The sequence below is a fragment of the Aquarana catesbeiana genome, linkage group LG01, assembly GCF_042186555.1.
Source record: "Aquarana catesbeiana isolate 2022-GZ linkage group LG01, ASM4218655v1, whole genome shotgun sequence".
NCBI lineage: Eukaryota > Metazoa > Chordata > Amphibia > Anura > Ranidae > Aquarana > Aquarana catesbeiana.
Window position 1 is genome coordinate 68,895,793 of NC_133324.1, and position 14,894 is coordinate 68,910,686.

A 14,894-nucleotide genomic window follows, 5' to 3' on the forward strand; every position below is an offset into this window, starting at 1 on the left:
GTAGCATGACTGCGCAGTTGTCATTCAAAGTGCGAGAGCTCTGAAAGCTGAAAAATGGCCTGGTCAGTAAGTGCCCTGTAGGCAAGTGGTTAAAGAATTGTGAAATCCAAAAACAATTTCAGTATTTTCAGTAAAGTTTATTCTTCTGATTCTCTCTGCTCAAACTAACATATTGCGTCAGGTCCATGCTGGTCTATACACAACTAGGCCATTTTAACCACTTCCAACATTTTTTAACCAGTTGTACTGTAGATTCTAAAAAGGACCGCATAGAATAGATGAAGAAAACCCAACAGTGCGGACGTGTCACAGGTCACTGCTGTCTGTGTGTGTGTGTCAGATTTGAAATATTACATCATATCAGAGGTTACACACAATATTCTCTGTATGCAGTGACCCAGCATGCTCCTGGCTTCTATCACACAATAGGTAACATGATGTCGGCACTTCTAGACCTCCAGAAATATCTGAAGGGCTTCATATTGCACAAGCTGGTTCTTGTTCTCCATCCAGGAAATCTAATCTTCTCAGATCCCCTGGTTTCTTCACATTATTACTGTTCGTTGGTTGTGCAAACAAAAGAACTGCAGCCAGGATACAAAATGAAGTAATGAATATACTGTATATATATAAATATGTATATGTATTATTTTTTTTTGGGGGGGGGGGGGTTTGTAGGTAAAAAAAACAAAATCATAAATGGTTGGGCCTTTATCAGGTAATTAATTTGAACTTTCCACTGAAAGCGGAGTCCCCCCCCCCCCCCAGCAAAAAATTAAAAGTCACCAGCTACACATACTGTAGTAGCTGCTGACTTGTAATATTAGATACGTACCTGTCCTGGAATCCAGTGATGTTGGCACCCCAGCTGATGTTTCCATCAGCTCTCGGATGCTGCCGCCGGCATTCATAGTAAGGGAACCCAACAGCCGGTTCACTACTGCGCATGCACGAAGCGCGCTGCGCTTTCTGAATGGCCCGGCAGTGGGTGAAGGGAGGCCAAACTTCTGAGTAATTGCGCCGCAGTACAGGTACCTGCCCCAACCCCCCCCCCCCCGCCGAAAGGTGCCAAATGTGGCACGGGAGGGGGGAGGAGTCAGATAAGCAAAGCTTCCACTTTTGGGTGGAACTCCGCTTTGAAGTGTTTGTAACCCTAAAAAAAAATTGATCCTGTTCCCTTAAAGCATGCTATGCAGCACAGTGCTTGTGCTGTGTAATTTGCCCCCCTGTTTAACCTAAAATACCTGGCTGATCTGCCCTTCCCCCTGTAAACTGACCACGGTTTATCATGGCTGCTGAACCCTGACACCGCGGTCAGTTTAAGTGATCCATCATCCGCAGCTCTTCTCTGTCCTCTCCCCCGTCCTCTCCCCTCTCCCTGCCTGTCAGCTTCATCCACTCCCCATCCCTCCCCATCTACTGCAATTATAACACAATGACATTCCTACAATCCCCTCTGCTATATTAAATAATGTCCCCAGCGCATGTGTTTTTTTTTTTTAAAATGCTGTACCTCATTTCATAGCACCGATCAGCGCTCACGTGACTGACCGCCTCTCTTCTCCCCTCCCCTTCTCCCCCTGGCTGACGTCAGCCGCCCACTGTCAGCTCGGGAGAGGGAGCAGCAGCCAGTCATGTAAGCGCTGATCGGCGCTATGAAGTGAGGTACACAGCAGCATTTAAAAAAAAAAACACACTGGGGAGATTTTTTAATATAGCAGAGGGGATTGTAGCAATGTCATTGAGTGACTTGACAACCACTTTAAATGAGCTAATTACATTTCTGGTGCATCAAAACACAAGGAATTCACCAAAGCTCATGCTCCCTGCTGATTGGGGAAACACTGGCTCTGACTTAGCAGAGGGTGTGTCGCACCTTCTTTCATGTTGTGAGTGCTGCCTATCTGCTGGCCCGTCACTTTCCGCACCTTCCTGGATTCCCTGCATGCTTTGCAGTTTCTGCTCTGCTGTTTACTTTCAATTTCTAAGGACTACATATCCCATGGTACTTTGCTTCCTGTAGGCTGCTATTCCCATACTGAGTCCGCCTTCTGAAACTCGAAACTCCTCCTCTCAGCACCTTTGTAGATCAGAAGGCAGGCTCTGTGAAATGTTTGACACAGCAATGCCTACTCACAGGCCATAGAGACTACATGTCACAGGATTCAAGGAGGTAAATGTGTGAGAATCTTTAACCACTTCACGCAAATCGCTGTACCCATACGTCGTTACTTTGACGCTAAATACTGTTGTTATGGCAGCAGCTAGCTGCCATAACCCCGGTATTTTCAGGAACTGCGTGCGTTTCTCTTTAACATAAAAGTGGTCTCTGTGGCGGATTTGCTGCGAGATCACTTTTATCGGTGGCTGTAGAGGCCCCCCCCCTCCCACGGTGCTCCGCTCCCCTCACTGCCTGGATGCCGAGTGAGGGAAAAATGGCCCCCGCTCGGCTCCATAGCAATGCTCTTAAAGGGGATTTCTTTTTTTTTTTTAAATGACATTTAATTTATTTTTATTTTTTTTATTGCATTTTAGTGTCAGTTTGAGATCTGAGGTCTTTTTGACCCCAGATCTCACATTTAAGAGGTCCTGTCATGCATTTTTTTCTATTACAAGGGATGTTTACATTCCTTGTAATAGAAATAAAAGTGACCCAATTTTTTTTTCTTTTAAAAGGACAGTATCAAAATCTAAAATAAATGGTGCAATAAATAAGAAAAAATTTTTTTTAAAGCGCCCCGTCCCGCCGAGAAGCAAACGCATACGTAAGTTGCGCCCGCATATGAAAAAGGAGTTCAAACCACACATGTGAGGTATCGTCGCGATTGTTAGAGTGAGAGCAATAATTCTATCACTGGACCTCCTCTGTAACTCAAATCTGGTAACCTGTAGAAAATTTGTAAAAAAGTGCCAAAGCTTGTCGCCTTTCCAATTTTGAAGCGTGACATGTTGGGTATCAATTTGCTCGGTGTAACATTATCTTTCACAGTATAGAAAAAAAAAATGGGCTAATTGGGCTAATTTTACTGTTGTCTTATTTTTTAACTCAAAAAAGTGTATTTTTCCACAAAAATTTGCCCTTGTAAGACCACTGCGCAAATACGATGTGACATAAAGTATTGCAATGACCACCATTTTATTCTCCAGGGTGTCTGGAAAAAAAAAAAAAAAAAAAAAATATATATATATATATATATATATATATATATATATATATATATATATATATATATATATACACATACATACATATATATATATATATATATATATATATATATATATATATATATATATATATATAATGTTTGGGGGTTCTAAGTAATTTTCTGGCAAAAAAAATTACTTTAACTTGTAAACAACAAGTGTCAAAAAGAGGCTCGGTCCTTAAGTGGTCAAATATAGGATTATACATTTTAATCATAGATACATTTTACATCTGCTGCTTAGATTACTGATACAGGTGACCAAAAAATATAGAAAGAAATATAAGAAAAATGTGAGCACAATGTATTGTAGTTTCCGACCCACTTTTCCATCTACCCAAGGCACTATCACAAATTTACATTTAGTAATTGCTACCTTGTCTGTATATTTATACAGTGTATAGGGGAAAGTTCTTGGCTATTATCTTTCAGCGGGGAATCTTGTATTTTATATTTAGTCACCCTTTATTGCTACATCAAATGCAATTTTCAATGTGAAGTGAATATACAAAATTCTTTTTTTGACATTTTTAGGAATTCAAATTTGAAGGTGGCGCTATACAGTGGGCCCGCTATAGAAACAACCCAAAAGAATATACAAACGATAATGAGAAGGAGTTTGGCATCAGCATTAACAGTCATGAGTCCAAAACGACTGTTGGTACACTGAGGATTGTCAGCAAAGGATTGAGAGCGCCACACTGGCACTTTAATGCCAACGAGCATGGATTCCTGATACAGGTACATGACATTTACCCTAGACGTCCCCTAACCACTGTCCTGGAGACCCAACAGAAAGGGGGAGGAAGTTCCATGATTGACAGCTGTCAGCAGGAGATATGTCCTCATTAGGAGACCTCCTCACTAATGCCGGCTGTAGATGGTTCGAATCTCAGCCTGTTCAGCCAAGATTCAAACTGTATATGGGCAGGCAGAACATACCAAGTTGATCAATCGATCAACTTGGGTACAACCAGCCTGCTGGATTTTACTTACAATTATTGCTAGCGGCTTGTATAGCTGCTAGCAATAATCACTGTGTTCTACTTTTGTGGATGGCTCCCCCCCTTGCCGGAAGAAGACAACAGCTCAGCAGGAGTGATTCCCGCATCAACTCTGTCTGTGTTGATGGGGGGAATTAAACAATTTTCTTTCCTGTAACCCGCAGGAAAGAAATTTGCATTGTGTATGGCCTGCCTAAGATCTCCCCTCATTTTCTATTCTAACAAACGTAGCCACCCTCCACCATCACATAACCCTCCGGGGGAAGCGCTCTCCCGGGGGGGGGGTTACCTTGTAGGCGCCCTCCCGAGTCCATCATTCGGCGTCTATAGCTGCCGAATGTATGACTCAGCCCCTCCCCCTGGTGCCCGCATCATTGGATTTGATTGACAGCAGCGGCAGCCAATGGCTGCGCTGCTATCAATCTATCCAATCAAGAGCCGAGAACCCCGGGCAGAGGAAGTGTGCGTCCCCGCCGGATGAAGTTCCAGGGCTCAGGTAAGTAAAGCAGGGGGGCTGGGGGGCCGGTCACTGGCAGGTGTTTTTTCACCCTAATGCATAGGATGCATTAAGGTGAAAAAACACGAAGGTTTACAACCCCTTAAAGTGGTTAATGCACGACACTCGGAAACACGCGTGAATAGTGCTAATAAATAATAAATAAATAAATAATAAATAAACAATAAATAAATATATAATAAAATCACGAGCTGGAACCCAATGTTCCCACTACATGATTTGTGAACAAAGCTTTACAGTTGTCCTCAAAATAGCAGGTGAAAATTTTTAATAAGGATACCAGTTCCCGACAACAACTGTCTTAAGCTGGCCATATGCTAGTAGATTTTCGAATGAACATTCGTATGAAAATTATCGTTGTCTTTCGATGACTTTGTGAATGTTGTTTGAAAGTACTTCAAAATTGCATTTGCGTTTAACATTACATTTTGCAATAAATGTAATTTCTGGAGCGAAAATCATTCGAGAAAAATTTTCCTGCTCCTTCAAAGTTTCTCGTCACTCAAATGTTAATTTGACCCTACTAACAATTAGAAAATCAAACAAACATTGTGAGAACGAAAAAAAAATTGATTACAATTCTTCCTGTTTATGACCAGCTACAGCATGGAATACCCCCTCATTTTGGAGAGATTTCCTCTCACTTCCTGTTATGTCTCCAGGATGTGAAAGGAAATCTCCTAAACAGAACAGAGACTGAAAAAAAAGAAAAATCTGACAAAAGAGCTAACCCTTCTGTATTCTATTCAAAATTTACATGGCGTTAGGGCTTTAGATTTGCAGATAACTAAAGAATTTGAGTTTAACAAAAATGTGTTCTCCCAGGGCAAGGCATGGATTGGGGTTGTCGATGATGGCAACACTGTCACCACCTTCAATGTCACGGCTGGCCAGGTCATCTTCTTCCCAAAGAACACATTACATTGGGTGAAGAACGTTGGAGATAAAGATTGCCTCTTCCTTCTCTTCTTTAGCACCCATGATGAGCTAAAAACCCTTGATGTGGATGATGCTTTCTTTATGACACCAGAGGACATTGCTTCCCGATCTCTAAAGGTACACTTTAGTCAAAAGAAATGAAAAATTAAACATTGAAATGGATCCAGGGAGAATGTACTACTGCTCAACATTTTTGTTTTGTATGCAGGTTACATAGTTGCATAGTAGGTGAGGTCGAAAAAAGACACAAGTCCAACCTATGTGTGTGATTATGTGTCAGTATTACATATATATATGTGGTCATTCAGGTGCTTATCTAATAGTTTCTTGAAACTATCGATGCTCCCCGCTGAGACCACCGCCTGTGGAAGGGAATTCCACATCCTTGTCGCTCTTACAGTAAAGAACCCTCTACGTAGTTTAAGGTTAAACCTCTTTTCTTCTAATTTTAATGAGTGACCCGGTGTCTTGGTAAACTCCCTTCTGTGAAAAAGTTTTATCCCTATTGTGAGGTCACCAGTACGGTATTTGTAAATTGAAATCATATCCCCTCTCAAGCGTCTCTTCTCCAGAGAGAGTAAGTTCAGTGCTCTCAACCTTTCCTCATAAATAATATCCTCCAGACTCTTTATTAGCTTTGTTGCCCTTCTTTGTACTCGCTCCATTTCCAGTACATCCTTCATGAGGACTGGTGCCCAGAACTGGACAGCATACTCTAGGTGCGGCCGGACCAGAGTCTTGTAGAGTGGGAGAATTATCGTTTTATCTCTGGAGTTGATCCCCTTTTTAATGCCAATATTCTGTTTGCTTTGTTAGCAGCAGCTTGGCATTGCTTGCCATTGCTGAGCCTATCATCCACTAGGACCCCCAAGTCCTTTTCCATCCTATATTCCCCCAGAGATTCTCTCTCCAGTGTATAGATTGCATTCAGATTTTTGCCACCCAAATGCGTTAGTTTACATTTTTCTACATTAAACCTCATTTGCCATGTAGATCTTCTTGCAAGGTTTCTTGCAAAGGTATAGCTGTTGCTAGACATGTGCAATTCGTTTAGTTCCAAATTAGTTTTTTAAAGAATATTAACAAATTTGTTGATTCAGAAACATCCCAATTAACGAAAACCCGTTTAACAAATTTTTCTGAATATTCCAAAATTCCTAAATTCGTAAATTCAATAATTCAAAAATTTGTAAATTCGTAAAATCAAAATTTAAACACTTGAAAATTCGAAAATCTGAAATAATAAATAACTATTAAATTAAAAGTATTGGAATTTCCTTTTAAATTTGGCTGTTAGTGAACGTAACGAATACAGATTTATCCAAAGTTGTGAATTATCCGAAATAACGAATGCCGTATCTAAACGAATGGAACATAATGAATTAATAATAATTAATAACAATAATAATAGTAATAAGAACTTTTTATTATTATTTATTATTAATTCATTCCGTTCCATTTATTTAGATGTGGCATTCGTTGTTTCGGACAGTTCGTAACTTCGGATACAATCGTATTCGTTACGTTCACTAACAGCCAAATTTGAAAGGAATAGTTAGTTATTATTAGTTATTCTTTCGAATTTTCGGATTTTCTTTCTTATTTTCAGATTTTTAAAATTCACAAATTTTCGAATTTATGAATTTATGAATTGTCATAATGAATGACCTGAAAAATGAAAAGAAAAACAAAAAAAACAAAAACGAATGTAACGAAAACGAACACATTTTTCGGCACATGTCTAGCTGTTGCTGTTCTGTTCATGAAAAAAAAAAATAATAAAAATGTAACTGGAAAGTGTTTGATATTAAGACCTTAGTTTAAATCAGGAGTACCAAACTCAAGTTCATTGTGGGCTGCATCAGCATTACCCAAGAAAAATTGCAGCACTCAGCACAATATCAATAAACACCTGAAGTGTTATGGTGGTGAGTCCAACATTAAAACTATTCAAAAGAAACAAACATAGAATAGTTCTTATGAAGAAGTATCAAGTGATAGGATTCTTGGTGATGTCCCTCCTCTAGTGCTTCAATCGCCCAGTGCGACCTTCACCAATGTCAGAAAAACGCACTCACCAGATATAGTTGTCCAATGAATAGCACAGCAAAAATCGCATATGATAAGATCCAGGTCATCAGAGGTATGTAGTCTTGTTAAACTTTTCTTTTTGGTGCCACATTTCAGCCACCTGGAGGAGTGGAGTTCATCAGAACATTTAAGAGACCAAAGGAAGATCAAGCAATAAACCTCCCAGAAAATCTGGTGGAACTCATCCAGAAAGCTGACTATGTTCAGTCCCATGACTCTGACGTCTGGAAGTACTTTTATGACCTAAAAGGTAAAAATATATGTATTGAGCACAAGCAGCTTAATGACTACCGATACACTATATGCCCAAACATTTGTGGACGCCCTGACCATCACACCCTTATGAGCCTGTTTGGCATCCCATTCCAAAATCATTAGTATGAAGTTGCCCCCCTCCCTTGCCGCTATAGCAGCTTCCGATGTTCTAGGAAGCCTTTCCACTAAATTTAGAGACGAAAACAGAAGTTCTAATCTCTATTCTTGTCCCAGATCAGTGACTTCGAATACTGATGCCAGAGGGCTGGCATGACAGTTTTTCATCTAACCCCCCAGTATTTTTCACATGACAGGTTGGTTTTAAAAAGCTATTGCATATTGGTTCCAAAAGGTACTACAGTCTCATTGACATGACATATTGTGCAGAACTTGACAGAGTACACTGGAGTATTTTTATCCCTGCCCCCAACGGAACTTACAATTTAATGTCCCTACCACCGGCATTCAAGTCCACACATTGCCGGACCAGTGTGGTTAGGAGCCAATTAGCCTACCCATAGATTTCTGGGTTGTAGAAGGAAACCCATGGGAAGAACAAAACCCACCAAGAAGTTTAGATGAAAAAGCCTAAAGGTTAAGACTGTAGAAGAGGCACCTGTGGATAAATGTATTACCCAGTTGAAGGAACAGTATAATGTTAGGACAAAAAGTCCTGAAGAATGTTTCTCGGTAAAGAAATATTTATTTAAACACCAATGATCCATTTTGTGACAAATAGTCACTTATGCCACGTACACACGACTCCGTAATAAACTCTGATGGTTTCTCCGACGTAACTCAGACGGAATTCCATTCAAGCGGTCTTGCCTACACACGGTCAACCCAAAGTCCGACCAAAGTCCGACTGTCCAGAACGCGGTGACGGTACAACACTTCCGACGGGACTAGAAAAAGGAAGTTCAATAGCCAGTAGCCAATAGCTTCCGTCTCGTACTTGCTTCAGAGCATGCGTCGTTTTTGGTCCGTCGGATCAGCATACAGACGATCGGTTTTCCCGATAAAAATTGGGGGAGTCGGAAAGATTTAGAACATGTTCCATTTCTAGGTCCGTCAGATTTAAAAAAAAAAAAAAAAAGTCCGATGAGGCCTACACACAATCGGTATATACGATGTAAAGCTTCCGTCGGACTTCTGTCGGACATTCCGCTCGTGTGTACGGGGTATAAATCTAATAAAAGGTGTAATACAGATTCTATAACAAGTAAAAATGACAAATAAGACCAATGTGTGATAATAAATAACAAGTAGAAATTACAAATAAGAACAATTTTATTAAATGTTAATTCATATTGTGCATATATTATATATATATTATAAAAAATTAACTGTAACATTGGATACTATAAATATCACAAAAAAAGGATGGAAATTAAAAAGAATCCTTGAGAGTATTCATGATCAGTATTATAAAAAGTTCATAAAACCGCAGTTATTTTTATTTTTTTATAAGCATGTATATTATTAAGTTCATATTTGATAATCTATCAATCATAACAGAGATAATTAATAAATTAATCATAATTGAGACAACAGAAATATGGATAAAAAGTACAAGTATATAAATATCTGAAAAGCATCATAAAGGGAAATTAATACAGCTATATGTTATAAAACAAACACGGTTTGACTGGATACATGATTGGAATATGTAAGAAATGCTATTAAAAATTATCAGAGTGATTACTCGCGCATTGGATGAAAATGAAAATAGGGTTTTCAATGACAGAACTGGAGTATATAATAAATGACATAAAAAATAGATTCTAGATGATTAAATAGGACTGAAAAATAAATCTAATAAACAAGAATTTAAAAAAATGTTTTTTGTAGAATTTTTAATTGTGGTTGATGAAACGAAAATAAATAATAAATGGTTAAAAATATAATAAATAAAAAATTATTAAATCAAAAGCATTAGGTGTGGTAATGGGAGTATACGATAGATACAAAGATGGTAACTAGTGTAAATTCCGGTAATCATAAGCTGAGCTGAATAACAGAATCATAAATCTAGGGCTATTATTTTTTGGAAATGAATATATTATATAGTTCGTTAGTAGGCTCATTCTATCATTTCGTTAACCCATCACGAAACATCATGAAACATTTCAAGAGGAAAAATCCAAAATGCCTCTGTCGACTTTTTTTTCTAAATCTATTGTATAAAGCTATCATTTGTTGGAGGTTGGTACATTCTCAATGGGGGTGACTGGGGCTATCAATATATTTCTTATGTAAAAGAGCATAACGCTTGGGTACACTGTGATTGAGAAACCCTTTGGCGATATTCGTTCTCTGTTGTCCAGATTTCTGATAATGTTATTCAGCTCAGCTTACATTATCATTACACGAATATACGTCAGTTGCTATATCTTTATCTATCACATACTCCCTTTACCACACCTATGGTGTTTGATTTATTATTTATTGCTCATTTTATTACATTTATAACTATTTATTATTTATTTTCATGTCATCCCCATGATTTCACATTCTAAATTTCATATTTAATTTATGATCGTCATATTTATTTCCTCATCCGGATTCTATACTTCACCCTATGTCTTTTTTTTATTTTGTTATTTCTTTCAGTCCGTTTCTTCTTATATACTTCAATTCTGTCAATAATTATATGCTCCCTTTTTTTCATTGATCGTTCCGTTTTTGTGCTCAGCTAACTTTTTTATATACTTTCTTATTTTATTTTTTATTTTTGTTATCTATCATTTTTATTATAGTTACTATATCTAATAGTCAAGTTTAATTTTCTATATTAGCTTAAGTAAAAAGTACAATGTCATTAAACTAATGTACATTTGATTTAATTATTGCACATTGTTCTTGTTTGTATGATTTTTTGTACATTTTATATAATTTTCCAAAATTACAGAAGTATAAAACATATTGTTGTGTGACATCATGATATATATATATATATATATATATATATATATATATATATATATATATATATATATATATATATATATATATATATATATATATATATATATATAATATATATATATCTATATCTATATATATATTATATATATATATATATATATATATCTGTATATATATAGATATATATACAGATATATATATATATATATATATATATATATATATATATATATATATATATATATATATATATATATGTTATGATTGATAGATTATCAAATATGAACTTAATAATATATATATTTTTTTTCCTTTTTAATGGTTGAACTAGATGGACTTGTGTGTTTTTTCAACCAGACACAAATTAGGCAAATCAGTATTTGCCTAATTGTGCCTTGTGAGATTCACAATCGAGTTGCACAAACAATAGTTTATTACAGGAAGCAAACCCAGTGCCAAATAAATCTGGGTGAGTACGGTAAGTCCTCCTATCTGTATCTATGATTTCCCATCCGTACAGGATACAGGAACGATCCTGTTTGCAATTTTTACTTGTTATAGAATATGTGTTACACCTTTTATATGCGGAAACAACTAATCCTCTCAAAATATGTAATTTTTTGTTATTTAAATAAATATTTCTTCATCAAGATAGGTGATAGTAGCCGTATAAGTGCACTATCAACAAAAACAATTGAGTATTGTCATGATACTTTTTTTCTTTTTTTTGCACTAACATCCATATTTTCAGGGCAAGCTTTTGGGGTGTACTCCTTTAAGGTCTAAGAGGACGGCTTGGAACACCATGAAATCTTGTCCTGAAATTATGGATAATATATAATAAATATGGATAAAATATGGATGTTAGTGCAAACAAACAAAAAAAAAAAGAGGACAGTACTCAGTTGTTTTTTTTTTTTATCAACATTCTTCAGGACTTTTTGTCCTAACATCATACATTACCTTGAACTGTGTAAAAAATTCATCCACGGGTGCCTCAAAACACTAGCAAGTTTTTGCTTTTTTTTTCCATCTACACCAAGTTCATCTGATCCTCCTAATGTTGCCAAAGTGGATCTAGGATTGGACCATCCCCAAGCACTGTGTGTGACCAATTCATCACCTACGTGGAGACAGATATACACTTTACTACCAAAAGTATTGGGGCACCTGCCTTTACACACACATGAACTTTAATGGCGTCCCAGTCTAATGCCGCGTACACACGAACGGAATTTCTGACAGAAAGAGTTTGATGAGAGCTTTTCATCATATATTCCGACCATGTGTATGCCCTATCGGACTTTTTCCATCAAAAATTCAGACGGAGAACATGTTCTATATTTTTCCAACAGAACAAATTACTATCAGAAAAACCGCTCATCTGTATGCTGTTCCGACGCACCAAAAACCATGCATGCTCTGAAGCAAGTATGAGACAGAAGCTTTTGGCTACTGCCTATTGAACTTCCGTTTTCTAGTCCTGTCGTACGTGTTGTACATCATTGCGTTCTGGATGGTCGGAATTTGGTGTGACCGTGTGTATGCAAGACAGCTTGAGCGGAATTCCATCGGAACGCCGTTGGAAAAACCTTCAGAGTTTATGTGTACAGGGCATTAGTCGTAGGGTTCAATATTGAGTTGGCCAACCCTTTGCTTCAACTCTTCTGGGAAGACTGTCCACAAGGTTTAGGAGTGTGTCTATGGGAATGTTTGACCATTCTTCCAGAAGCACATTTAAATTTACACTCTAATTCATTACAAAGGTGTTCTATCAGGTTGAGGTCAGGACTCTATGTAGGCCAGTCAAGTTCCTTCACCTCAAACTCGCTCATCCATGTCTTTATGGACCTTGCTTTGTGCACTGGTGCGCAGTGATGTTGGAACAGGAAGGGGCCATCCCCAAACTGTTCCCATAAGGTTGGGAGCATGAAATTGTCCAAAATGTCTTGGTATTCTGACGCCTTAAGAGTTCCCTTCACTGGAACTAAGGGGCCAAACCCAACTCCTGAAAAACAACCCCATACCATAATCCCCTCTCCACCAAATGATTGGACCAGTGCACAAAGCAAGGTCCATAAAGAGATGGATGAGTGAGTTTGGGGTGGAGGAACTTGACTGGCCTGCATAGAGTCCTGACCTCAACCCGATAGAACACCTTTGGGATGAATTAGAGCGGAGACTGCGAGCCAGGCCTTCTCGTCCACATCAGTACCTGACCTCACAAGGGCGGTTCTGGAAGAATGGTCAAACATTCCCATAGACACAGTCCTAAAACTTGTGGACAGCCTTCCCAGAAGAGTTGAAGCTGTTATAGCTGTAAAGGGTGGGCCAACTCAATATTGAACCCTTGCGGACTAAGACTGGGATGCCATTAAAGTTCAAGTGCGTGTAAAGGCAGGTGTCCCAATACTTTTGGTAATATATTGTATCTTCCACAAACACCCATCAGAGGCTGCGTATACCATTCTTTATGATCACTTGCAACCTTGCCAGATGTACATTATAAAATGTTATTCTTTATGTTGATATGTTTTTTTTTTCTTGTACAAAGGGTTTTATTGATCAGATAAATCAACATATCAGTACAGATAGACAATGGAGGACACATTATGTGTACATGCTCAAGTAGATTATAAAATTACAAATATAGCGATCTATGTTTTTTTTTTTTAATCACAAAATACTACACCATAAGGGCTATCTCGGTTTCCCTCTTTTTTCCTTTTCATGTAAATGTTCCATTCCCTCACTCTTAGAACCACAAAATGAGATACAAATTCCACCCAGACGTCCCTGCTAGGAACTGAATGCATAACCCCAGCACTGCAAGGAAATATTGTTGAAGCCTAACTCCAGCCAAATGTCTTTCATTAATTTTGGATAAGTCCATTTTTTTTTCCTGTGACTCCGCAGATTTTTAAAAATTTAATCCCTACCCATTTAGCACCCATACAAAAAATAGGGGGAGCCCTTGTCACCAATGCAGGAAGGAATAGACAGCAAATAAAATCGTTGTGAGACTGTATATAACCCTGTCTCCTTCTACTCAAAATGAGTTTAAGGTAGTGCCCCCGATGGAGAGATTTCCCATCACTTCTTGTCCCAGCAGAAGGGAAATCTTCATAAAAGGTACGGCAATAAAAACCTACCAGAGACTCTAATTCTTCCTGGCTTAAACCAAAATGAAACAAAAAGTTATGGCTGGAGTTTAACCTCTCCTCCCTCTCGCTTCTACACCTTCCCTCAGTAGTAAACAGCATTTTTACAAGCTTGCACATTTTGAGGGTGCCATCCATAGGGCCCATCCACAGGAGTTTCTGATCTTTTTCATGATCTTTTCTTATATTTTTATTTATTTCATCATACTGTAAACAGCCTCTGTATGACAGCTGCATGATTAAAGTAGTACTAAATCCAATTTTTTTTTGCAGAAATATTATTTTATATTTAAAAAAAAAATACTTTTAAACACAAATACTTTTTTTACACACAAAAAAATACTTTTAAAAGCTCCAGAACCACTTGTCTTGCCATCCTTTTACATCCATAGCCTCTTATTCTTCTGTACTGCTTCCCAAACTTCCTGTTGGGTGCACACACCAATATCTTCATCCTAATGCCGCGTACACACGATCGGTCATTCCGACAACAAAATCTTTTTCCGACTTGTCTTGTATACACGCGGTCACACAAATCTTGTCGGAAATTCCGAACGTCAAGAACGCGGTGACGTACAACACGTACGACGAGCCGAGAAAAATGAAGTTCAATAGCCAGTGTGGTTCTTCTGCTTGATTCCGAGCATGCGTGGAACTTTGTGCGTCGGAATTGTGTACACACGATCGGAATTTCCAACAACGGATTTTGTTGTTGGAAAATTTGCGAACCAGCTCTCAAATTTTGTTTGAAGGAAGATCCGATGAAAAATGTCCGATGGAGCCTACATACGGT

General features: G+C 37.9%; 1 protein-coding gene and 1 long non-coding RNA gene across 2 annotated transcripts in view; one reads left to right on the plus strand and one right to left on the minus strand.

The window, feature by feature from the left end:
* Positions 1 to 14,894, plus strand: part of LOC141131998 (oxalate decarboxylase OxdD-like) — a gene marked incomplete in the record, with an annotated part of 73,746 nt that overhangs the window by 32,176 nt on the left and 26,676 nt on the right. Inside the window, 3 exon segments of the mRNA XM_073619925.1 lie at positions 3,741 to 3,947; positions 5,553 to 5,783; positions 7,854 to 8,007. Of these exon segments, the coding sequence (XP_073476026.1) occupies positions 3,741 to 3,947; positions 5,553 to 5,783; positions 7,854 to 8,007 (592 nt within the window).
* Positions 1 to 14,894, minus strand: part of LOC141132014 (uncharacterized) — a 219,135-nt gene that overhangs the window by 24,399 nt on the left and 179,842 nt on the right. The window contains exon 2 of the long non-coding RNA XR_012242853.1: positions 7,745 to 8,000. This is a non-coding gene — a long non-coding RNA (uncharacterized lncRNA). The remainder of the gene's footprint in view (positions 1 to 7,744; positions 8,001 to 14,894) is intronic.